The sequence below is a fragment of the Sebastes fasciatus genome, chromosome 15 (genome assembly GCF_043250625.1).
Source record: "Sebastes fasciatus isolate fSebFas1 chromosome 15, fSebFas1.pri, whole genome shotgun sequence".
NCBI classification, from domain to species: Eukaryota; Metazoa; Chordata; class Actinopteri; order Perciformes; family Sebastidae; genus Sebastes; species Sebastes fasciatus.
The window spans coordinates 29,415,945-29,442,383 of record NC_133809.1 but is presented as its reverse complement, the minus strand read 5'-3'; the positions used below and the strand labels follow the sequence as shown (position 1 = coordinate 29,442,383).

Below are 26,439 nucleotides of genomic sequence, written 5' to 3'. Positions count from 1 at the left end.
AATTCTTAATGTTTCTTCTTTCATTTTGTCCAATAGTCTAGGTTGCATGAATACATTTTAATGTTGACACTGAATTACATCTTCTTCTAAGAGTAAAGTACCTTTTATATTTCAGTATTTCAAATATTCTCGACAATTTTTGTCTTCTTAGAGACATTCTCCAAAATGCTACCTTAGTGTTTCTAAGTCTCTCTGTTTTGTAACACAAATTCAACTCTCCAGTCCATGAGCTGCTCTTACAACAGCAACCACAAGGGAGAGACAGGAAACACCGGATCAATGTGGATCACTGCCAGTTACATTAATGATGAGACTTCAGACTCAGAATCAACCTGGGTTGACTGGCTTGGTTTGAATTGACAAAAGGAGGGTTGGATAGGTTAACCCGGGTCATTGGTATAAAAGTGGTATCACACACACACACAAACACTCGTAGATAAACTCTAAGGTCAAAGATTTCCTGTAAATGGAGAGGGGAGGAGCCACACTGGCCATGTGATGCAAGTACATGAGGGAACCCTGACAGTGTTCAGTGAGTCAGCTCCAGACTCCATGTTGAGTCAACAGAGCAGAAGGAGGAAAACTGGAGACTGAGGCAGGGTGAGTGTTAATCCAACGTTTTATTATTTTACTGTCAAAGTGTATGAGTCAGTTTTCTCTCTGTGGACTGTAGAGGAGAGAAATGTTAGAATGAACTCAACAGTTTGTTTCATCTGTCAACACAAAATTGTGATTGGCTGAATAATCCTCATTAAACCTGCCGTAACCCAAGAAAACAAGCAGAGATTTAAACACAACTGACCACGTGGAATGCTGCGAACGGGGTGGTTTTATTATACTGTGTACTGTGTGTGTGTGTGTGTGTGTGTGTGTGTGTGTGTGTGTGTGTGTATGTGTGTGTGTTACTCCCTGTTCTCTCAGTCTTGCCTGTGACTCTTGTACAAACTTGTTTCCTTTAAATGTTCTGAGCTCACTGTCAGTGTTCCTGTTTGACCTCTCAGACTGACTTCAGATCAGAAGATGAGTGATTGTGTGGAGGAAGAGGAGGACAGAGCAGAGTCTCTAGTCTCTGGCTGTCTGTCTATGAAGAGTGATCAGTCTAAAGATGAACCTCTGACCTTCAGTAATGAACCTGGACTCTCAGAGTCAAAGTAAGAGACTGTTTTTACTGTAAACTGACCTGGTGGACGATGATGCATTGAGGATGAAGACAAAACATTCTGCTAAAAGATTTATAATCCTCAACATGCAGCTTCATGTTGTACTAATTGAGCAAGGGAGATGTGTCATTTCTGACCACCATCTATATTTGGATTATGAAAAAGAGTTTCAGCTCAGGAAAATGGCTTAAATTATTTTTTATTGTGCAACAGATAGAATAATTTTTCTTTCAGATGTTCAGCAGAATCTTAGTGTAGGGACCTGCCATTTCTGGTGGCAGACACAGTGAACTGTCTCCCAGAATCATGGAGGTATGCTCTCATTGGCTACAGTAACATTTCACACAGAGGTGTGAAAATCACACAGAACAAAACCAGAGGAATGTCCTTTGTTCCTTCTCTTTCTTCTCATCTGCTCATCTCTCCTGACGTGCCAGAGGTGAGCTGCTGCGCTCTCTCTGCTCTTCATCTCCTCAACCCAGGCTGACCTGGTTGAGGTGAACGGCTCTCAAGTCCAGAACTTGCAAAACAGTTCTGGTTCTGATCAATGGCCTGTTAGGAAACAGCCATTGCAACCAAGGAACCAAACGGCAGACGACGCGAGTGCTCTGCCCTTTTCACCAGCTAACTTCAAGCTATCAAGCAAAGAAGTTAGCACCAAACTAACAGCAAAGACGACCTCTTTGACTTGGAACCACAACTTCAACACATGGAATCACAAAACCGGTTCTTCCATGGATTGGTAACGTACTGGGCCTTAGCATTAGCAATCGCACAGGGCTGAGCAAGACTGTCCAACTTTGATTTCTAGAAAGTACTTGTATTGATTTGGTTTAATGTTATTCATTGAGTTTGACTGTGTTGATTTATCTGTATTTGATTTTTGGGTAACTGGCTTCGCCACATCTGATGTGTTTAGTTTATGCTTCACATAGACAAGGTCTTGCATGCAAACTAACCATCTTTTCTAACCCACTGCATATCTAACACACATTACGATCACATACAGAAACTGTGAATTAGTTAAACATAAACATGCAGCTTCAGATAATCTTAACCCCACATCACCCCCCTCTCTGTCCTTCTTCTCAGAAGAACAAAGAGGTCATGTGGTGACATGCTGATGGCCATCTTTGATTCCGCCATCTTTGATTCCGCCATCTTTGTAGTTTTACAGTGCCTGCCATCTTGTTTGTAGGCCATACAGACATTTTGAGACAAGAACCCATCTTGTTTCCCCCCCCCTCTCTCTCTCTCTCACACACACATACACACACACACACACACACACACACACACACACACTTTGTTTGGTTTGTTTAGTTTAGTTATTTAGTTAGATTAATATTGTGTTTTGAACCTTTATTAACTTGTAAATAAATGTTTGTGGAATATACATGCTGGTCTCTTTAATGTTGCACAAGAGTGAATACTGCCAACCTCTGCTATGTCAAGAACTCCGATATCCTTCAACCTTTACTATCTATTTTGGTTATAGTTATTAATTTAATTATTAATCAACATTCCAAATTGATAGTTTAGCCTATATAATGAGACTATATTAACGTTTTGGTCATTGGTCCCTGATTCCAGGGTGGTGCCCCGTTTATTATTGATGTTTATTGATAATCTTTATTAATATTAATAATTATATTATTATTTATTAATTATTTTGCTAATAACCAAAACCTACCAAAGTAGAACCCCTACATAATGACGCCCCGTGTGAGGCATAGTATTCTTGTTGGCAAATGTTCGTAATTGTGCAATATTAATTTTCAGCATAATTTTTGGTCAAAAACAAAAATTTCATATTCCACTTCTAAACAAACCAAAAGTGTTTACATTCTACACCACTAGTCTTCCACAGGAGTAGAAGTCCAGTTGTACTTTTAAACAAGTACATGGTGGTTAGAATTGTTTATTTGAGAGATTTTGAGTATTAACACTTTAAGCCTTTATGGTGTTAATTTTAATAATTTGCTTTTGCTGCTAATTCAAGTTGACCTACGCTGTAGAACTTGAAAGAATTTTGGTTCAGCATTTGAATACCACGTATTCAATGCAATCTAGTCTAGTCGTCATATTTTGCTGTTAATCTAAGTGTTCCTTTAATGACACAGCGTGCCACCGGCCCTGTGTAACATAGAGAGCTTGTACCCTGCTGTGTAACTGCCAAGCATTCCACAGCCTGAGTTAAGATAAGAGCCACAGTGTGCTACCAGCCCTGTGATATAAGTTTGCAACCTAGCTGTTACTTCCACGTGTCCAGCTTGAGTCACCTTTAAGAAACATCATCACAACTGTTACTGCCGTGCATTTCAGTTAGTGCATGTTGTGTGTAAGCAAACTTATTTTGTAAACCTTGTTTACTTTACTGGCCTTTTGTTTGATGCCCACTAGAGTCACTAGTTGGTCCCCTCCTCCACAGGGAGCTACTCCACAGGGAGCTACCCCCCATAGTGTAGGCCAGTGTATTGTTGTAAGGCTTGTGTACCTCCCAAACTACACCACAAGGTGTCTGCCAACACAACACCATAGCCAACAACATTGTTTTGTTTTCTACTAGACATCCTGTTTAGTTTCACCCTCCATTCCAGGTTTAACAATGGAGAACCCCTGTGTTGAGCTTTTTATTTCTTCCCTAGCACAGAGCCTAAACCCTGGCTGCCCTGAGCTCATCAGCAGGTTGAGTTTCAGTGAGTGCAGGAAAGAAATGGAATCGCTCCTCACAGACAGGTTTGATGCGCAGACCGCATCCAAAGACTCATTGTTAAAATGCTTACTTCTGATTTTTCACAGGCAAACCAGTCTTGCCATTCAGAGTAAAGCAGCCCTGGAAAAAGAGGTAGATAGCCTAAGAACGCAAAGTGCTAGTCTCCTCCATGAAGTTCAGACAGCTGATAAGAAAGCCATGCGTTACTTAGAAGACCTGCATTCAGCAGAGTTAGCTCTTTTTCAATACAAAGAGAAATTGTTAGGGCTTAGATTAGAATGTCTTTCCCCACCACAGTCTGTCAGTCATTGTGATTCTGGTTACTCAGATTCCCTCTCCTCACTTGATGAGAGCTGTCCAGCCTCTGCCTCTCAGCCAGAGAGGACATTAGCATGTGATGCACCAGTGCATTGTAATGCTAATTTAGTCTTGCCTTCAGCAGAAAGGACCCCACAGGGTCCACGCCATGAAGTGCTGGAATTCATAGCTAAGGACATTGAATGTTTTGATCCAGGCAACTGTGATCAACACATTGATGACTATTTTAAGGAATTAGATCACAATCTAATTGACTTGCAACACGCCACCCAAAGGGAGAAAGTTAAACTTGTGTGGAAAACCAGCTCTAAAGCTGTGCACAAGTTTATACAGTCACAACCTCCCAGTGTCAGAAATGACTATGGTAAGCTTCGTCATGCACTGATAGAAGAATTCTCTTCCACAGCTGACGAGACCTCAGCGATGTTTGCAGCCCTTCAGATTAAACATTCACGTAGTGAGAATCCTAGAGATTACTATAAACGTTTAAGGCATGCATACTTCCAAGGTAAGAATGCGCCAGGCTTAGAAGAAAACTCTTTCTTCAAGTCCTTATTTCTGCAGAATCTGCATCCCTGCGTACGCACTCACGTCGTACTGAGGACGCATGAGGGTAACCCCTCACTGTGTGAGATAAGGAAGATGACACAGATAGCTTGGGAAACTCTGGTCATTTCCAAAAGGGGGGGTAAATTAACTGAGCCCACCAGCTCAAACACTGACGTGTCAAGCAGATCTGCCACCTCAAAAGACCACCTTCGCAACAGGTCGAAGGGGGGTCAGAAGAGGTTGCATAGGGACACTGAGCGTAACCGCCATGTCCCCCATTTGCATAGAGATAGGCATTCACACAACAGAAGTGTTAGAAAGCCATACGCTGAAATTCTGTCCCAGAATTGGCGTGACCGGTCTGACGATCACCACAGCATCTCGGACCACAGTTCAGACTCTGAACAAGGTTTAGAACATGGACATAATCTAGCATACAGTGATAGCTACTCTGAGTGCCTCTCTGCCTCTGGCTACCTGGAGCGTTACAGCCCTGAGCCACGAGGTAAGCATCAGAGATCCAGAGCTACCTTCCCACGGTACTAGCTAACACCTAGCTAACAGTGAGACTGACGCTAGATCACGGTGCCTTCATTTTCCTTTCCTCTTTTGCAGTTACTAGGGAAAACTTGAGTTTGTTAGCAACAGCAAAAACTCAACTCAGACACCACTGTCCAACTTTACAAGTACACTTGGACCAACTCCTTAGTAGTATCTTGTTTAGAGATCACTAGTGCACACACTAGCTTAGGACACCACATTATGACTGTACAGAACCAGTCATACACCTGTCCGCATTGTTTTAGGTGACACTCTCCGCATCTCACCGTAACAACTTAACACCTCTAACATTCCTGTTCTTCACTAACCTTATAAATAACAGAGAAACACAGTTATGTATTTTATACAATGCTATTGTTTTTGTTTATCTGGTTTTATTTGTAACTTAGGGACTGTTCTTGCTTAGCCAGGATAGATAGTCTTAACCAATGCCCAATTGGTTAATGAACTGCCCAGACGTTACAAAATGAAATGAACTGTTGAATGAACTTTTTCAATCATGGATTTAACAACTTTTCAGTTGTCCCCAGGGATTGGACTGTACAACCTCCAGGTTGTTTCCAAGGATCTGTGAACTGTTCAACCTTCTGTTTTGCTCTTCAAGGATGACACACATCTTAAGACCACAACAGGGGGGATGTAGGGACCTGCCATTTCTGGTGGCAGACACAGCGAACTGTCTCCCAGAATCATGGAGGTATGCTCTCATTGGCTACAGTAACATTTCACACAGAGGTGTGAAAATCACACAGAACAAAACCAGAGGAATGTCCTTTGTTCCTTCTCTTTCTTCTCATCTGCTCATCTCTCCTGACGTGTGAGAGGTGAGCTGCTGCGCTCTCTCTGCTCTTCATCTCCTCAACCCAGGCTGACCTGGTTGAGGTGAACGGCTCTCAAGTCCAGAACTTGCAAAACAGTTCTGGTTCTGATCAATGGCCTGTTAGGAAACAGCCATTGCAACCAAGGAACCAAACGGCAGACGACGCGAGTGCTCTGCCCTTTCCACCAGCTAACTTCAAGCTATCAAGCAAAGAAGTTAGCACCAAACTAACAGCAAAGACGACCTCTTTGACTTGGAACCACAACTTCAACACATGGAATCACAAAACCGGTTCTTCCATGGATTGGTAACGTACTGGGCCTTAGCATTAGCAATCGCACAGGGCTGAGCAAGACTGTCCAACTTTGATTTCTAGAAAGTACTTGTATTGATTTGGTTTAATGTTATTCATTGAGTTTGACTGTGTTGATTTATCTGTATTTGATTTTTGGGTAACTGGCTTCGCCACAGCTGATGTGTTTAGTTTATGCTTCACATAGACAAGGTCTTGCATGCAACTAACCATCTTTTCTAACCCACTGCATTATCTCACACACATTAAGATCACATACAGAAACTGTGAATTAGTTAAACATAAACATACAGCTTCAGATAATCTTAACCCCACATCACCCCCCTCTCTGTCCTTCTTCTCAGAAGAACAAAGAGGTCATGTGGTGACATGCTGATGGCCATCTTTGATTCCGCCATCTTTGATTCCGCCATCTTTGTAGTTTTAAAGTGCCCGCCATCTTGTTTGTAGGCCATACAGACATTTTGAGACAAGAACCCATCTTGTTTCCCCCCCCCTCTCCCTCTCTCTCACACACACATACACACACACACACACACACACACACACACACTTTGTTTGGTTTGTTTAGTTTAGTTATTTAGTTAGATTAATATTGTGTTTTGAACCTTTATTAACTTGTAAATAAATGTTTGTGGAATATACATGCTGGTCTCTTTAATGTTGCACAAGAGTGAATACTGCCAACCTCTGCTATGTCAAGAACTCCGATATCCTTCAACCTTTACTATCTATTTTGGTTATAGTTATTAATTTAATTATTAATCAACATTCCAAATTGATAGTTTAGCCTATATAATGAGACTATATTAACGTTTTGGTCATTGGTCCCTGATTCCAGGGTGGTGCCCCGTTTATTATTGATGTTTATTGATAATCTTTATTAATATTAATAATTATATTATTATTTATTAATTATTTTGCTAATAACCAAAACCTACCAAAGTAGAACCCCTACATTAGTCACATAATTCTGAAAAACAACTACAAAAGCACATTATTATTGAACTAAACTGATTTATTTACATGATTTAAACATGGGAATTAGATAACATTTGAAGCAGGGTGAGTGTAAATCCAACATTTAATCATTTCACTGTCAAAGTGTCTGAGTCAGTTTTCTCCCTGTGGACTGTAGAGGAGAGAAATGCGCCACTGCCACCTTGTGGTTTCCCGGTGCGCCCTTGCAATACGTGTGTCCATGAGCAAGTTGCATTTTTGTTCATGTTCTACCACCTCCAGAATAATATCAATGTTTTAAAAGTGCCCGTTGTTCCCCTGTATAATACACACTTTCTGCAGCTACTTCACTGTAAATGTCCTCCATTAAAGAGAGCTGATTATGTCCTTTACTGATTCACAGTCACTTTGGGCAGTTTAGTTTGAGTTAGTTAGGTTTGAACTGAGGTTAGAAGTGGTCTAAATATTGAGGTAGACCAGCAGTCTAAGACACACGTCATGTAACACTGGTGTTCCTTGTTAGAAAAGCTTAATATCAATGTTTTAAAAATGGCCGTTGTTCCCCTTTAATGAACAAACTTGAGGCAGATCACTAAATGTTTAATAAGACAGTCAGATAGGAAAAGCAGCTAATTGTTGTTTATTAAAGCAGGAGAGTTAAAATATAAAGGAACGTTTTCATTACAGACTGAATGCTGAATTCAAACAGAAAAGTAACAACACTTTAACTCTTCTCTGTGACCATCTGAGCTTCAGTGTCTTGATATTTTTCACCAACAATCAACAAATGATTTTAGTAATAAAGTAATGTCTCCACAGAGAGAAGAAGAGGAGTCATGCCTCTGTGGAAGAGCTGATGTCCAGATCCAGAACAAGACCTGGACCTCAGACAGCCAGTCAGACCAGAACAAGACCTGGACCTCAGACAGCCAGTCAGACCAGCACTGTACAAAGTAAGACTGTGGATCGCTCTGCTGATGTCTTCATGTCTGGAAACAGGATCCTTAAGATCTCCTCCATCATACATATCTGCTCTGCATCACTTGTCCTGTGTTTTCCTTTGAGAGAAAATCTGAATCCAAAAGGACTAGATTTTTATTTTGTATTGTTTTTATGATAGCCTCCGTCTTTGCATTAATCAGAATGCTGTTTGTTTTCCATCTGCATAGATGAAGATGGAGAAATCACATTGACGTTAGTTTTGACTTCAAGAAGGGATGATGACTTTATTACTATATTACCTTTACTTCTTTATATCTTCTTATATTGATTATTTTCTTATTGGCATTGGAAATAATAAGTTTCTTTGTTTTGTCTCAAACTTGTCTCTCTCTTTCAGCAGATAGAGGTCTGCAGGAGGTTGTAGATAAACATAAGATCAGTCTAAAGAAGAGATGTGAATGTGTAACTGAAGGAACTGATGAAACAGGAAGTGGAACCCTCCTCAACAGGATCTACACTGAGCTCTACATCACAGAGGGACAGAGTGAAGAGGTTAATACCCAACATGAGGTGAGGCAGCTTGAGACAGCTTCCAAGAAGAACACCCTCCTTGACGCTCCAATCAAGTGCCACGACATCTTTAAAGCCTTACCTGACCAACAGGGACACATCAGAGTCGTTCTGACGAACGGCGTCGCTGGCGTTGGAAAAACCTTCTCAGTGCAGAAGTTCACTCTGGACTGGGCAGAGGGCTTGGAAAACCAAGATGTCAGTCTGGTGGTTCTGCTTTCGTTCAGGGAGCTGAACTTGATCAGAGATGAGCAGTACAGTCTTCTCATGCTGCTCCGTGTTTTCCATCCAACATTACAGAAGGTCACAGCAGAGAAGCTCGCTGTCTGTAAAGTTCTGTTCATCTTTGACGGCCTGGATGAAAGCAGACTTTCACTGGATTTCCACAACAACGAGGTTGTGTCTGATGTCACCCAGAAGTCATCAGTCAACGTGCTGTTGACAAACCTCATCCAGGGGAATCTGCTTCCCTCAGCTCTCGTCTGGATAACTTCCCAACCTGCAGCAGCCAATCAGATCCCTCTTGCATGTGTTGACAGGGTTACAGAAGTACGAGGCTTCACTGACGCCCAGAAGGAGGAGTACTTCAGGAGGAGAGTCAGTGATGAAGAGCTGTCCAGCAGAATCATCTCACACATCAAGACATCCAGGAGCCTCCACATCATGTGTCTAATCCCAGTCTTCTGCTGGATCACTGCTACAGTTCTGGACCACATGTTGACTACAGGCCAGAGAGGAGAACTGCCCAAGACCCGGACTGACATGTACTCACACTTCCTGGTGGTTCAGACAAAGAGGAAGAAGCTGAAGTATGGTGAGGGACATGAGACGAGTCCACAGAAGCTGACAGACGCTGAGAGGGAAGTTCTTCTGAAGCTGGGGAGGCTGGCGTTTGAACATCTGGAGAAAGGAAACATCATGTTCTACCAAGAAGACCTGGAGCGGTGTGGTCTGGATGTCACAGAGGCCTCGGTGTACTCAGGAGTTTGTACAGAGATCTGTGTGATCTTCCAGAAAACAGTCTACTGCTTTGTTCACCTGAGCATTGAGGAGTTTCTGGCTGCAGTCTACATGTTCCACTGTTACACAAACAGCAACACAGAGGTACTGGAGGCCTTCCTGGGAAAAACATATGTTCAATCAACTCTGGATGTCTTTCTGAGGAGAGCCATGAAGAAATCCCTTGAAAGTAAAAATGGCCACCTGGACCTGTTTGTTCGCTTCCTTCATGGCCTCTCTCTGGAGTCCAACCAGAAGGTCTTTGGAGGTCTGCTGGGTCGGACAAAGAGCAGTTCAGAAAGCATCCACAGAGCCATTAAAAACCTGAAGGAGATGAACAGAGATAATACCTCTCCTGACAGAAGCATCAACATCTTCCGCTGTCTGACGGAGATGAACGACCACTCGGTACATCAGGAGATCCAAGAGTTCCTGAAGTCAGAGAACAGATCAAAGAAGGAACTCTCTGAGATCCACTGCTCAGCTCTGGCCTACATGCTGCAGATGTCAGAGGAGGTTCTGGATGAGTTGGATCTGAAGAAGTACAACACAACAGAGGAGGGACGACTGAGACTGATTCCAGCTGTAAGGAACTTCAGAAAAGCTCTGTAAGTCCAGATGTGATTAACTTTATAGATCAGCGTAGATTAGTAGTTTAGTTCTTCAAATAAACACACTATAAAATTATTCTTAAAGGGACTGTTTGTAAGAATCAGAAATTGCTTGTTAACAGCGACACCTGTGGCCATTAAGTCAACGAAAGTCAGCGTCCTGTTGCTCACGCTCACGCTTGTGCTCGCTCTACATAGACATGAACGAGCATCGCTCAAAACAGTGAGGCTACACACGTCAGCTAAAACCACAACATCACTCTATATTTCAGCTGCTTGGCAGTAATGTTAGCTGACCAGACGGAGGTCTCTCCATGAATCAGTGCTGATATAGTGTTGGCTTTTCCTGCCTCAGCCTCCCGACCGCGGCCGGAGGGAACGGGGGAGACACCGGAGTTTTGGTCGGAGACGATAAAGTTTCTCGCTGCGGAGCCCCGTCAATTCACAAGACAGGGAAACCTATGTTGGTCTGGAGGAGCTGCAGCATTTATTTCTGCACAAACGTCCACTGTACATTCACTAGATATTCTCAGAGCTAAACTAACTCTTCTGCAGTGTGGGGTGTGCGCGCATGCACGTGAGAGTGGAGCAAAAGAGCGAAAACGAGCGCGGTGTGAGTGAATGCAAGCAGGCAGAGGAGCAGATTACAGCAAAGACTCCGGCCCTGGAGACGAAAGCTACGGACTCCCCCGCGTCCTCCAACTGCGGCAAACACTATTTTGCAAGACGGATCTCACTAGATAGAACTTTGCGGTTTTGGTGCTTCCGTGTAGTTTGTGTTGTAGTCTCGTCTGAACAGCGTATGATTTATATGTGTATGAAGTTACAAACAGTCCCTTTAAAATATAATCTTATAAGTGTTCCACGTGTTTATTGCATGAATATGTCAGTTGTATTTTATCACAGATGTTCTTGAGCTATTTCAAATGTTGAGTGTAAAAAATGTTTCAGTTGGTAGTGTTTCCAGCTCTCAAGTTAATGAACACACTAATTCTATTTATTTCTAATAATTGTTAGCTTTTACAGTTTTTTGCCACTTCTAATTGAATCCAGACAGTGTAGTGTCCGCTCAGAGCATGTCTCTTCAGAACAGGCAATGTCAAACAGTGAGATAAGATTAGCTGAACCACTGATGGGAGGAGCAAATGATAATCAAAGAAGAATATATCAAACTGTTTAGTTATCAAATGCATGAAGTAAATATAAACTGTCCTCTTTCATAATAACATATTTTGTAATTTTTGTGTCATGACAGACTTTCTGGCTGTGGACTCTCACGTACTCACTGTGAAGTTGTGGCCTCAGCTCTGAAGTCCAACCCTTCCCATCTGAGAGTGCTGGACCTGAGTTACAACAACATGAAGGATTCAGGAGTGAAGCCGCTGTCTGGTGGACTGGAGAGTCCAAACTGTAGACTGGAGACTCTGGGGTCAGTTCACTGAATGTAGCTCATGTAGTTTGTACACACCCTCTTTGACAGTTTGACAGTTTCCTTGTTGAGCTGCAGGACGATTAGTAGCTCAGTCTGTAACTTTGGTAAACACCCACTTGATTTGTCGGACTCAGACTGCTGAATCTTCAATTGAACTAATGAAGTAATTTCTTACAGTGTAGTTGTGGTGGAAGGGACCACTTCCCAGGAGGAATGATTACTGCCTCCAATAACTCTTATAATGTAAATATAACATGTGGCTGTTGTTTTAAGACACACTTGAACAAATATGGACCTTTCCTGTAAATGACATAAACCTACTAAGCTACCAGATACAGTACGAAGAAGGCCAAGTAATAAATTAAGTAATTGTAACATTTGGTTGATGTCTGTAGAAGGCTGACATTATGATGATCCACAATAACACAATGACAAAGTCACTCTAATCATTTTATGAAAAAGCTCATTGATTGGGACATAGAACTATTTAAAACCTGAACATATCTGATTGGATTATTAAGTGATTTTTATCTTCATCATTTATTCTTTATTCAGATTGTGGGGCTGCAGTTTGTCAGAGATCAGCTGTGCTTCTCTGGTCTCAGTTCTGAAGTCCAACCCCTCCCATCTGAGAGAGCTGGATCTGGGTGGAAACTACCTGCAGGATTCAGGAGTGAAGCTCCTGTGTGGTTTTCTGGAGAGTCCACACTGTAGACTGGAGACTCTGAGGTCAGTTCACTGACTCTCTGTTATTATTATAGATCTTACATTAATTAACAATTGAACCTGATTTATGTACAAACATAACTTACATCCATAAAGTTGTCAATGTCCTTTTCTTCATATTTTCATGTTTCTTGTACTAAATTTAGTCTGCAGTCACAAAAGAAGAAGGCTGACATTATGATGATCCACAATAACACAATGACAAAGTCACTCTACTGTAGTGTATAACAGCTCTACATTTAACTAAGTATTTGCACTCGTAAACACAAAATTGGGGCACCACCTCTTTTTACAGAAAATAGAGGAAACTAATTCAACAATTTATATATAAATTTATCAGTCTCACAATATGTAATATATAATATACAGTTCTGAAAACATTGATCTAAGTTCTGCTCTGAGATGAACACACAAACAACGACTTGCTGATAAAGTGAAAATTTACTTAAAATACGGTATGATAAATGCATTAACGAGGCGATTAATACATATGAATAACAAAACAGTGAATAAATTAGTGAATTGGAGTTCACTGATATGACAGATGTCTAAAGAAAATAGTGAGGAGAGAGATGATGCTAAATTATTTACCTAAATGCTATGAACGGGATAAACTAACAATTTGGAGATTTATAACTTTAAACAGATTGTCCGACAACAGCTCTTGATCAAATTCAGCCATGGAATATTCTTACTCTTTGCAGGGGTTGGTTCCGGTGGGTCCAAATACTGTCTCCTCACGCGCTGTCTGCGGACAAGCTCCTTCAGAAGGATTTTGAGGAGATATTTCAGGTCAACTGGCCCTCGGATACGGAACAAAAGGCGTTGAGAGTATTCAACTTTCTCGTCAGGATAGCGAGTCAGTTGGCTGATTACTCGTTGAAAAGAGAACAAAAAGAAATTGTGCGTTTGAAACAAGCCGTTAGGATTTCTGTCCATTTGTGATGTCACAAATATACAATATTTAGACCATTACATGGTTTTAAACATAAACATTCTAAATTTGTCCCAGTTTATTTCCTGTTGCAGTGTATGCAAATAACATCAGCTGACAGGAAGTAAACGTGCACCCAAACTGTTGCCTAGCAAAACAATTCCGTTGCAATTCCGTTGAAATGTGCTAAAACAGAGCGTTTCAGACAGAGGTTAAATACAGGTATATTCAGGCAGACAGTATGAGAATTTTTTTTTTTTTTTTAACATTACAGCATGTAACATGTTCTAGTACAAAACACAAAATACAAGTATGAACCTGAACATGAGCACGATATGGGACCTTTAATTAAATGTAGAGCTGTTATATGCTACACTACTCATTTTAGGGAAAAGCTCATTGATTAGGACATAGTAATGTTGAGCTACACATTTAAAACCTGAACACATCTGATTTGATTATTAAGTGATTTTTATCTTCATCATTTATTATTTATTCAGATTGAGGGACTGCAGTTTGTCAGAGATCAGCTGTACTCCTCTGGCCTCAGCTCTGAAGTCCAACCCCTCCCATCTGAGAGAGCTGGAGCTGAGTGAAAACGAGCTGCAGGATTCAGGAGTCAAGCTATTGTGTAGTTTTCTGGAGAGTCCAGACTGTAGACTGGAGACTCTGGGGTCAGACACCATTTTTTACTTGTGTAATGAGATTAATATGACATGAAAGTTGTGGTGACACTAAACTGCAGACATAAGGCTAATATTATACTGATCGACACAGAGTATCTTAATGGTAAAGTACACTTTCTTCTTCAGTAGTTTAGCCCATTGACTTTGGCAGAGCAATGTTGAGCTACACATTTAAAACCTTAATATATCACAACACCTGACTTTCATCATGTTTCTTCTTTCAAAGAAATGATGTTAAAAAAAACATCAATATAAAGAATAAATAAATAATCTCTATTTCAGCTATCAGACAGTAACAAATATATTCAGTATTTGTTTTTTCTATAAATTTTATGAAGCTATATGATGCTTATACTGACTAAAGAGTTTAAACTGAAGATGTTTTGATTTTATGACTCCACTATTCCTAAAATATATATTATAGATGTCTTATTTTATATATCTTTTGTTCACTTTTCCCCCAAATCTATCCTGACATATTTGGCATCTTTAGCAACTTTCTTGAGTTGAATCTTGAATCAATTTCTGTGGTTTTTAATTGTGTTTGGCTGCACAACATGAGTTTGTATAGATGGTTCCACTGGTGAAGCTGTCAGAGTCTAAGAGGTGAAGTCACTACGTCTTTATTGAAGTAGTAGCACATTGTCATTAATATTAAAGAGAGCTCTGTTTAAATTTTTGTATTTTACAGTTTTTAACCTGCATCCTGTTGGCTTCAGGTGTTTGGAGTTTACATTTTCTAAACTTCTACGTTCTAAACCTTCTTCAGCTCTGAACTCGTTATTAAACATTGAATTATTTTAAGCAGTAACGTTGTCTTCTAAATTAAAAATTTACATAATTTATTCTTCATACAGATTAAGGGACTGCAGTTTGTCAGAGATCATCTTTGTTTCTCTGGCCTCAGCTCTGAAGTCCAACCCCTCCCATCTGAGAGAGCTGGAGCTGAGTGAAAACAACCTGAAGGATTCAGGAGTGAAGTTGCTGTGTGGTTTTCTGGAGAGTCCACACTGTAGGCTGGAGAATCTGAGGTCAGTTAACTGAGTCTCTGTTACTATAATAGATCTTACATGTTTATTTAACAATTGAACCAGATTTATGTACAAACATAACTTACATCCATAAAGTTGTTGATGTCATTTTCTTCATTTTTTTAATTTTCATGTTTCTTGAACTAAATTCAGTCCGCAGTCACAAAAGACTTGTGTTTGTTAAAGAAACTGTAGAAAATGTCCACTGTTGGTTGTTAAAGTAAATTAATGTTTATCATTGTTGGTAAATGGTCACATCTGGATACAGAAGATCCTCTGAACTAATATTTTGTTTTACATTGATCACGTTTAGTTCATGAAGTAGAAATATTTCTCTGGTTTGTTTCAATGTATTACACAAATAATGTTTGATCATTGATATTGATCCTCTAATTCCAGACTTCAGAGATCAGCAGCATGTTGTTGATGTGTGTTGACATGAATAGATGTATGAATGTTGTGGTGACATTTACATGATGTCTGTAGAAGGCTGACATTATGATGATCCACAATAACACAATGACAAAGTCACTCTACTCATTTTAGGGAAAAGCTCATTGATTAGGCCTAGTAATGTTGATCTACACATTTAAAACCTGAACACATCTGATTGGATTATTAAAGGTACCATATTATAAAAAAGTGAGATTTTCATGTTTTTTTTATTATAAAGCAGGCTTAAGTCCTATATAAATAATTTGAAAGTATCGAAACGCTCAATCCACAGGGAAATACACACAGCCTGTATTCAGAAACTCTGCATTTGAAACAAGCTGTCAGGATTTCTGTCCATTTATTATGTCACAAATATACAATATTTAGACCCTTTACACAGATTTAAATGTAAACATTCTAAATGTGTCCTAGTTTATTCTGGGTTGCAGTGTATGTAAATGACATCAGCTGACAGGAAGTACACATGGACCCAAGCTGTTGCCTAGCAACAGAATTCTGTTGCAATTTCGGCGAAATGCACTAAAACTGAGCGTTTAAGACAGAGGGTAAATACAGGCATATTCACGCCGACAGTTATAGGAAAATAAATGTTTTTTGAACATTATAGCATGTAAACATGTTCTAGTAGAAACACAAAATACAAGTATTATCCTGAAAATTAGCATGATATGGGACCTTTAAGTGATTTTTCTCTTTATCATTTATTCCTTATTCAGATTGTGGTGCTGTAGTTTGTCAGAGATCAGCTGTGCTCCTCTGGCCTCAGCTCTAAAGTCCAACCCTTCCCATCTGAGATACCTGGATCTGAGTGGAAACAAGCTGCAGGAATCAGATGTGAAGCTGCTGTCTGATCTTGTGGAGAGTCCACACTGTAGACTGGAGATTCTGAGGTCAGTAGAGGGTCGGGGTCGGTCCATGCTGGTTTCAGCAGTATTGCTGTGATGTGTTTCCACAGTTAAGCTGTGAGAGGAGAACGTTGACACAGAGAGAGAACGGTCAGCCAGCCAGAAGCTTGTTGTGATCATGTGTTAGAGTTGATGTGTTGTTGTGTTCATGTCTCCAGGAAATAAAGCTGGATTACAGCTGACAGCATCACATCATGGATAGAGACAGTGGTCCTCATCCATCAAACTGTCATACCATCAAATCTGATCAGAAAGTGTTTGTTCTCTCATTGACCAGTTCAACTTTGTCACAGCTCTGGCTCTTATTTCATAGAATAATGGTTACATTTAGTAAATATGATTTGGTCTGCCCAAAGAGTTCTTAAAGGAGGGTAACGGGAGGAGGGTGTGGAGTTTTAGTGTCTTTAGTAACTCGTTCCAGTCACTAGGAGCAGCAAACTGGAAGGAGTGACGACCAGAGGAGGTGCAGACTTTAGGACGACAATACTGATGAATTTGCTAGAAGATAAATTGCGGTCACTGTTGGAGATGTTGAGTAGTGAGCGGAGGTATGGAGGTTGGTTCTGCAAATGATAGTTTTATAAATGAACTGTGTGCTGCATCACTGACTGACAGCTGATGAAGGGAGTCTCTGTAAACACTGATTCATGACTTCTGTTCTCTTCTTCTCTCAACAGCTGGGAGTGGTGATCTCTGTCAGAGTGAGTGATCAGAAAGGAGGTTCACCACCTGGACCTGCATCTTATTTTGTCTTTTTTTTTTATTAATTCATATATTCTGAACCCAAATTGCCTCTGCAGAGTAGTTCAGTTTATGACAACATAACTGTAGATTAACACATTTAAATAGATCTTTCTGCTCTGCGTTGTGTTGCAGCCCCACCCTGTGGAATGATGGAGTTTTGCTGTTTATTTATACATATTTCTAAATAACTAGAAGTTGATAAAGCTACCTTTTTAAACCCAATTCCAGCCGTTTGTCATATTATAAAAGATACATATTTGCTTGTAACAAACAAATAATTAGATAAAACCTGAATTCAATCAAGGCTTCAGTGAAGTTTCTCAACTGACTACAAACAGATTATGTCTGGATTTTGGTGGAAAGTCAACACCTTCATATTTGATTTAGTATATAATTGTGAGGGAGCTGCAACCCACCCCCCTCATTGAGATGGAAAAAGACACACACATGTGAATTGACTGTGTTAAGTTCAAGAAAACGGACTAATACAGGAACGTTCAGGTAATTATGTTGTGCTTTTATTTTGGGGAACTTCTCTAAGAACTCTCTGTTTGAGGCCTTCTTCCAAGGGAGTGGGGTAGAGGGGTTTGTTTAAATTGGCTTACTTTTGATATTTCTTCCATTTATCATGCATATTATTCCTCCAAACTGCACAACTAGATTTGAACACAGCAAGGACAGCATCCTTTGACCCTGAAACCACAACTCTCCCAGCCTGGCTTCTTCCAACTTCACTGCATCCCCTCAAACACAATCTTTACATTTGCAGATGACACAGCAGTGGTGGGACTGATCTCAGATGTCCACCAGAGATGATGTCTGTAAACTGGCAGGATGGTGACTGGAAGATAAACCCCCCCCCCAAAGAACTCATCATAGACTTTAGGAGACACAGCGAGGACCCCTCTCCTCTGAACATCACAGGAGTAGAGGTGGAGAGGGTTTCCAGCTTCAACTTTCTAGGAACACACATCACAGATGACCTCAGATAGATGATCAACCCCACTGCTCTGGTGAAAAAGGCTCAACAGCACCTTTATTTATTTTAGGACACTTAAGAAACCAACCTGTGAAGCTGCACGTACCCTACCACTGCTCTATAGAGTATACTGACACTATATTATAGTATGGCCACTGTTCAGCAGAGTCATCAACACAGCCCAGAAAATAGTTGGACTGCCCTGTTCCCTGTGGCTATAATATCTTTATAAAGTGCAATAGTAGCTTGATATGCCACTTCTTTTTATTACTTCTTTATACTATACTATATTACTGTTATTTATCTGGATGGCAGGTGTGTGTGTGTGTGTGTGTGTGTGTGTGTGCGTGTGTGGAATGTGGAGCTGCACAGCAAAATTTCATTGTACAATGTGCATTAACAATAAAGGAAATCTATTCAATTCTATTATATTCTAAATAGTTTAAAAGCTCTGAAAACTTATTTTTAATGCTGTCAATCAATCAAAATATTTAATCACAATTAATCGCAAATTTATCGCACATTTTTTATCTGTTCAAAATGTACCTTAAAGGGAGATTTGTCAAGTATTTAATACTCTTGTCAACATGGGAGTGGACAAATATGCTGCTTTATGCAAATGTATGTATATATTTATTATTGGAAATCAATTAACAACATTAAACAATGACAGACATTGTCCAGAAACCACAGGTACTGCATTTAACATACAAAATATGCTCCAATCATAACATGGCAAACTGCAGCCCAACAGGCAACAACAGCTGTCAGTGTGTCAGTGTGCTGACTTGACTATGACTTGCCCCAAACTGCATGTGATTATCATAAAGTGGGCATGTCTGTAAAGGGGAGACTCGTGGGTACCCATAGAACCCATTTACATTCACATATCTGGAGGTCAGAGGTCAAGGGACCCCTTTGAAAATGGCCATGACAGTTTTTCGTCGACAAAATTTAGTGTAAGTTTGGAGCGTTATTTAACCTCCTTCAGGACAAACCAGTATAAGATGATTGGTACTAATGTATTCATCAGGTTTTTTAGTTTCATCTGATGCCAGTATTTTCTTTAACACTGAGCCCGCAACAACCTCTGAAAGATCGATTGTGTTGATTCGTTAAAGAAATTAGTGGCGTTAAAACAAATTTGCATTAATGTGTTATTATCGCGTTAACTTTGACAGCCCGACTTATTTTCTAAATTAGTTTCTTACTATCAACGATGGGATCCAACTGTTTTTTCTTTGTGCTCTTCTCACTGGTTAGAGCTGGGCGGGGCTCCATTTAGATAAAGGTGATGGATTAAAGAGTTCATGTCGTCTTGAGAATGGTAAAGTGGGTACACTACAAGCTAAGAATCCAGTTAGCTCTTTTTCACTGCAGGAACAGTATCATTCCCAGCAGACAGACTTCAGTGTAGATTCTGACTCTACCTTCATATGAAATTTTGAATCTGTGTATTCACAAATGAATGTAGTCTCTTGAGAAACAGACAATAAAACATTGTTATTTCCTTCTTAAGAAGGCGTCTTGATTCCTTGATTGAGGCAGTGATGAAAAGATAAAGATAATTCCCTGGAGACTTACAGGAACCATAAACAGACTTAAGATTTCCTTTATTCCACTATGAAGCCATTCCTCCTGCATAATGACTACTTTTACTTTTATATAAAGTACATTTTGCTGCTCATACTTCTGTACTTTTGCTTAACGGTGCAATGTGTAATGTCTGGTCACATTCTCCAAACAAATACGGGGCAGCATTTCACCTACTAATGGGTCCAAACAATCTAAATTCACAGTCATCAGTTATTAAAAAAAGCCAACTACTAACTTATAGCAGGGCAAGAATACAAACACTACACACAGACGTCTTTGACAAAACGTCAACACTTAACCTCTTCACATTCTGTTGATAATGGTAGTTCATGTTTTGAATGTTTTAAACTCAAATCATGTCCATATCTTACACACTGCACCTTTAATTTTAAACAGCATATCACCACTGTTCATATGTCCTTTAAAATACAAGTGCAGAACACACAGCTGACACACATGTGTGTTTCTGCAACTACGGGCATTTTTAAGTCCCAGCAATGCAATTTTGGATTTATGTTAAAATTTGCAGTGCAATGCTTGATATGTAAATATATACACAGTGTTATTACCCATGTTGACATGGAAAATAATTACTAAATAATGTGATTTAATAATATTTATGAAGCATTTTATGCGTCCATACACCACTGTTTATAAATCATTTATATCATTTTTTTTTCATCTAAATGCGCCTGTCCCACACTTCTGAGTCCTTACCGCAACACTGACAAATACCATAGTAAAGGTTTTATTCAAACAAATCTTGTTTCTATGGAAACAGAAGTTAGCAAGTGAGCACATGGATGAGAGGTTGGGCCGTCCACATAGCTGACCCGACTAGATCAAGAGAAACAAGGTGAAGATCACCTTTTCTTCTCAAGGATTTATTGTGTCCTTACGACACTTGTTAGTAACTGTGTATTTGTAACTATAACTTAATATAATAATAAAATAATTATAATAATAATAATAATAACTTGTTAATAATACTGTTGAATTCATTTACATTAGATGCTAAGAGTCAAAGCTAATGTATCAGACCTTGCTAGCTGTCATTTATCTGCAATATTAGTCGAGCATATGTCCAGCAGTAAAAACATTAGACATTAGAATTGCAATATCTGTCATAAAAAACAACATATTTTATATTTTTTGTGAATGAAGACTGACATGGTTATACATTTTACAGGGTGTAGAGGAAATAATGAAATTCATTATTTTTAGAAAACGTTTTTGTATCAATATTAACAATGACGCACAAAGCTTGATGAAAATTAATTTAAATGTCTTAAAAATATTATAGAAATTAAAAAAAGCTAAATGTTTAAAATGAACGTTATTGCAATGTTGCAGTAAAGACATTTAGTAAGAACAAGTGATGAAAGTCATAAAAAATAAACATGTTAGAGATTAAAATCTTGTAAAGTCAAAAACCTGTTTTTATGAATTACACATACTCTGATGGTTAAAAGTTTAAAAGTGACCGTAGATACAGAAACACCCACGTACTGTAACTGAATATCCAGTCAAGTCTCAATTCTTTTAAACTATTAATCTGATCTGAAATCACAACAACAAAGAGTTGTTTGTGCTGTAACTGTTCACATGTTGAAAGATCAGAGTTCAAGTTCATATCTTTATGTGCAATCATCTTCCTGCATTCAGGGCCGAGTCAGAGATGAATATCGTCACGTTCTGGCTGCCGCACACCCACATGACCGTGACTCGGTGTGGTTAGTGTGTGTATGTAAAGAGCAGGGAGACCTCCTCATCATCACTGCATCCATCACTCAGCTGACACCTGAATAACATCACCTTACATTTACCTGACAAGTAAGTAAGACACCTGCTGTATTTCTTTTCATTCAGTGGAGCTCATGGCTCTGCTTTTTTCTTCTCCACACAGAACAATCAGATGATCATCATCATGAAGGCGGTCTTGGTCCTCTCCATTCTCCTCTGTGCTGCATTTGCAGGTCAGATTCAACACACACACACACACTATCATCCATGTGCTCATGAGTCAATCCGCATAATGTGGCCTGCTGTTGTAAAGCTTTGTGTAGTAGTGTGCATCTAGTGTTCTCTGGGACAGAAGAGGAACTAGTGCTCTAATGTTACTGACAGTATTGGGGTTTTTCTCTGCAGCTCCGACTGAAGACAAAGAGAAGCAGGCTCCAGGTCAGTATTGAAGGTCTTTGCTTTAATACACACGCAGACAGTCAGACCTACATCTATCTAACATCAACATTAATGTGATTCATCCACAGAAGCAGCAGCAGAGGCCCTGAAGGAACAGCTGGTTGCTGCAGGTTAGTGTCCTCCTTAAATCTCACGCAGCTTTTTTTTCTGTTTGGTTTCATGTTTTATTTAGCCTGCACTGTGACAGCAGAAAATTAACCAAACAAATGATCAAAATAACTCAACTAGTCAACTATACTGAAACTACGGAAGCCCTGAAAGGCAAGTGCAAATTGTTTTTTTTCTGGTGATCCATTTTCTCAGTCTGATCTGAATTATTTTCTCTCCCTTTGTAATGTGTTTCCATCTGTAATGTTGGTGTGTCTTAAGCATAGAAATAGAATGAGAGTTGAACACACATTACCATTCAAATCAACATAGCAGGATGGTCAGAGCGGCAGACATTTTTATGTGTACCGTTGCCATTCACCATATTCACACCAAAGAGTACGTGACAACAGCCACTAGATGGCGATGAGGTTGCGCTGCCACCATTTTGGACTGAAAACGCCAATGAATCTGTGGCCATGGATGTATAAAGAGACGTCTGTAATTCAGAAGATCATTTTGTACTTTATACTACTAATAATAATAATACTGTCCACATGACTCAGTCACATTAATGTCTCCCACCAAGTGTCTCAAACTAGTTAAATCAGGTAGCTCCATCACTCCTCTGTCTCCTCATAGAGAGATAACCATCCTAACCTTTTCTCATAATTACAACATCCGTATCTCATCATGAACACAGTTTTCTGGTAATTATTAGATCTATTTTGGTAATAATGAGATAGTAAGTCATAACCAAAGCCTGGATGTCTTCTTCTCTGGTCAATGCAAAGCGCTCACATACAAAGAAACCAAACCAAACATTTTCACAACGTAAAATCAGCTCATTCACAGAGTTTCTTAGTTTCTGAAAGCGGTTTTATTTATTTGAATATAGTAGATGATCGTGATACATTTATTACAGTGATCTTAATCATTTCATCTCTCCCAAACATGAGTCCTGATCCAACAGCAACAATGGTGACATGAAAATTGAATATTTGGAGCATATTTGAACACAGATCTGCACAGGTTAGTGTAAAGTTCTCCTTCTGATGACGCTCTGGTTTGGTTTTGGTTGTTAAATGGTTGTAAGAAGACGGGTCACATGGTGTCGTCCAATAATGATCTGCCTGGACCCGACTTCAAAAAGTACTTTGCTAAAAATAAGAGTATGTGTTTTGTTTTTTTATTCTGTAATAAAAATGTTCTCATATTGTCTTTAAATGGTTTTGAAGACAATATGAGAACAGACGTCCTAAAGTGAGGTCCTCTCCACGTAGAATAAACCGCATTTTTATTATTTATTGTTTTATTTATTTATTTGTTTTTTTATTCTGTCATAAAAATGTTCTCATATTGTCTTTAAATGGTTAAAATTAAGCAAAATCCTTGATCACAAATTTAAGTATATTCCTTAATGTACAAAATTAAGCAAAATTCTTGTCCACAAATTTAAGTATATTCCTTAATGTACAAAATTAAGCAAAATTCACATGAAATAAGCAAAGTCCTTGATCACAAATTTAAGTATATTCCTATACGACAAAATTAAGCAAAATTCTCATGAAATAAGCAACATTTTTTATCACAAATTTAAGGATATTCCTTAATGTACAAAATTAAGCGAAATTCTTATTAAACAAGCAAAGTCCTTGATCACAAATTTAAGTATACACCTTCAGTTTTAAATAAAGCAAAATTCTTATGAATTCAACAAAATTCTTGATCAGAAATTGAAGTATATTCCTTAAGTAGTCCGTTGGACCGAGTCATGTGACTGAGCGGAGTTGTTTCATGGGTCCAATGGATGCGGAAGATCGCCGGAAGATCCAGGTACTTTTCTAGATGGAGGTTGAGCCATTTTGGCATCATGCGCCACTGAGCAACTTTCATAGGACTGAACGGAGCCCCGCCTCCAACACTGTATTCAGTTCAAGTAAAAATATAGTATATACTGTTTTATAATATTTACAGCTTGTTTAAAGGGAACATGCGTATAAAATGAGCTGCTGGATGGTTGTGTGTTATAAATCCATCTGGATGTGAGATGAGCTCTTTGGAGGTGCTACTCTGCTCCCTGAGCTCCTTCTTCTTCAGTCGGCCCTCCTTCAGCTGCAGGAACGCCCAGGTTATAATAATCCGGCTCAGCCTTCTCCCGTCTACCCGGCCTCTGCCCCCTGGTGGTCTGGAGACACATGACAGCACACAGATGTGACTTCCTGCATCACTCCTCTCTCTTCACTTCAATAAACACAGACTGAGTGCTTCATGTCAGTCAGTGGTCTAAACAACAGATGTGTGTCAGTACCTTATAGTAGAAGTAAAAGCCAATGTTCGCCAACAGCAGAATCAGCGGCAGGACGATCGCTCTGATGATAAGAGGCCTTAGATCTGATCAAACACATGGACAGTCATCACATCACATCACATGACTTCATGAGTCCAACAGCTCCCATTAAACACAAACTGTAGTGACCTGAAATCTAAAATCACTTCAACATGGAGACTTATCTCCTAAACTTATTACATTTCATATTTACCTCATATTAAATGTTTGCACCTGATGTAATATCTTCATTGTGTCTACTCTGTAAAGACGTCATCTATTTCCTGATCATTTAGTAAATTATGGTCCCATTTAGAGTCAAATAGACCATAAAGCAGGGGATCCTCTAGGGCCGACTACCTTGTGATTGACAGGACGCTACCACGGCGTTGTCCGGTCTGGGAGTTGTCTTACAACTTTAGCCCTTTCGTAGTGTGTTTCCAGTTTATCAAAGTTAATTGTAACATTTTGGTCAACTAAAAATATCTCATTTAGAGTTTGGTTGTACTTAGCTCCACCCTCTCGTGTCACTTCTGGTTGCAAAAAAACAAGATGGCGACGTCCAAAAACCAAGATGGCTACGACCAAAATTCAAAGTGGGGATGGCCAACATTCAAGACGGCGACGGCAAAAAACAAACAAAAAAAAAACAAGATGGCGACGGCCAAAAACCAAGATGGTCTCCCTATTCCGGGCGGGTTCCGCAAGTCCGTTGGCTCCGATTCATAAAGTTCTGTGAATTGCTCTTGGTCTGGCCCCTCCCCTGGGACCACTTTACCTAGGGAGACCCTACCAGGAGCTAATGCCCCCGACAACAGAGCTCAAAAAAACTAGGGAAGTGCATTCCTAGCAAAAATACTATTCCATAATCACAGAGAACTAGTCAATTCTTTTTCAAAAATAATGTTTGTGGGTTTTTGGGGGCTTTTGGTCCACATTTAAATTAAATATTTAATCAATAGTCCATGTCCATGGAGTAGAGAAGAAATTAGCGGTAAAGTTGTGTTGTGTTATTAAATGTACAGTAGTGTCTCAAACACACGCACTCACACTTTTTGCTCTCCCCACTTGTGAAATGAATCCGGCACCCTGTTCAGGATTAGGCATCGTACTGGGGACCGAGGAGACGGGTGATGGAGCGGTTGCCCCTGCCGCCACCGACGTCGGGTATGTGCTGGGCCGTTCAGGTGTAACTGGTACCGCAGCATTTTTCTTGACATAAAAGCAATCAATAGTTCTCTTCATTTTGAATTACCGGTATGTTTTATGGTTGTGATGTCGCTGGAGGAAGAGTACAGGGCGCGGTTTGACACATAAACAAACAGACCTGTCAGGTGCACCGGTGCGACCAATGAAAATATTTAGTCGCACTAGACAGATTTTTGGTGTCACTCTGGAGCCCTGTGAGGGTGAATGTCGTATCCACGCTGACCCTCCACCACTTTCTACTTTTCCGTTTCGTCTCACTGCGGTTTGCTTTGGTTGACGGATACAGAACGGATATGACGTCACTTTATGATTTTGGACACAGCCATGGTAAGGAATTTTATTGAAGTGGTCATTCTCTCAATAAGCAGGTGGAATGGATTTGATAATGAAGCACTGACACAGCGCTTTGAAAACAGCAGCAAGTGGACAGACTGATGCATTGATTTTTGACATGGTAAAAGTGTGGGAGAGGTTTAAAGGTCCCGATACACCAAGCTGATGGTTTGGGGTCGTCGGTGAGCGTCTGTCGGCCTAGGTTTTTTGGTGTATCCCGCACCGTCGGCTCTAGTCTGCCCGTTTCAGAAGTTTTTCGGTAGAACCCATT

General features: G+C 39.8%; 1 protein-coding gene across 6 annotated transcripts; it reads left to right on the top strand.

Moving 5' to 3' along the window:
* The first annotated feature begins 520 nt into the window (after positions 1-520).
* Positions 521-19,095, top strand: LOC141783372 (protein NLRC3-like). 6 transcript variants are annotated; one of them, XM_074660639.1, is made up of 10 exons: positions 521-600; positions 1,002-1,151; positions 8,217-8,350; positions 8,737-10,516; positions 11,775-11,948; positions 12,507-12,680; positions 14,112-14,285; positions 15,155-15,328; positions 16,501-16,674; positions 17,367-19,095. In XM_074660639.1, exons 2-10 carry the CDS (start codon positions 1,021-1,023, stop codon positions 17,377-17,379), a joined length of 2,928 nt encoding a protein of 975 aa, XP_074516740.1. In that variant the 5' UTR covers positions 521-600; positions 1,002-1,020; the 3' UTR covers positions 17,380-19,095. The 6 variants fall into 6 exon arrangements, with proteins under 6 accessions (XP_074516740.1, XP_074516741.1, XP_074516739.1 ...); XM_074660640.1 differs by lacking the exon at positions 521-600 and having other exon boundaries at positions 903-1,151; positions 8,740-10,516; XM_074660638.1 differs by lacking the exon at positions 521-600 and having other exon boundaries at positions 905-1,151.
* Positions 19,096-26,439: the final 7,344 nt, after the last annotated feature.

What these genes read in the sequence shown, in the direction of transcription:
- LOC141783372 (XM_074660639.1), top strand. Translation starts at nt 1,021, where the DNA reads ATGAGTGATTGTGTGGAGGAAGAGGAGGACAGAGCAGAGTCTCTAGTC. An exon ending in AGGAACTTCAGAAAAGCTCT is followed by an intron (nt 10,517 to 11,774) that starts GTAAGTCCAGAT and finishes GTGTCATGACAG; the next exon opens with ACTTTCTGGCTGTGGACTCT. An exon ending in TGTAGGCTGGAGAATCTGAG is followed by an intron (nt 15,329 to 16,500) that starts GTCAGTTAACTG and finishes TTCCTTATTCAG; the next exon opens with ATTGTGGTGCTGTAGTTTGT.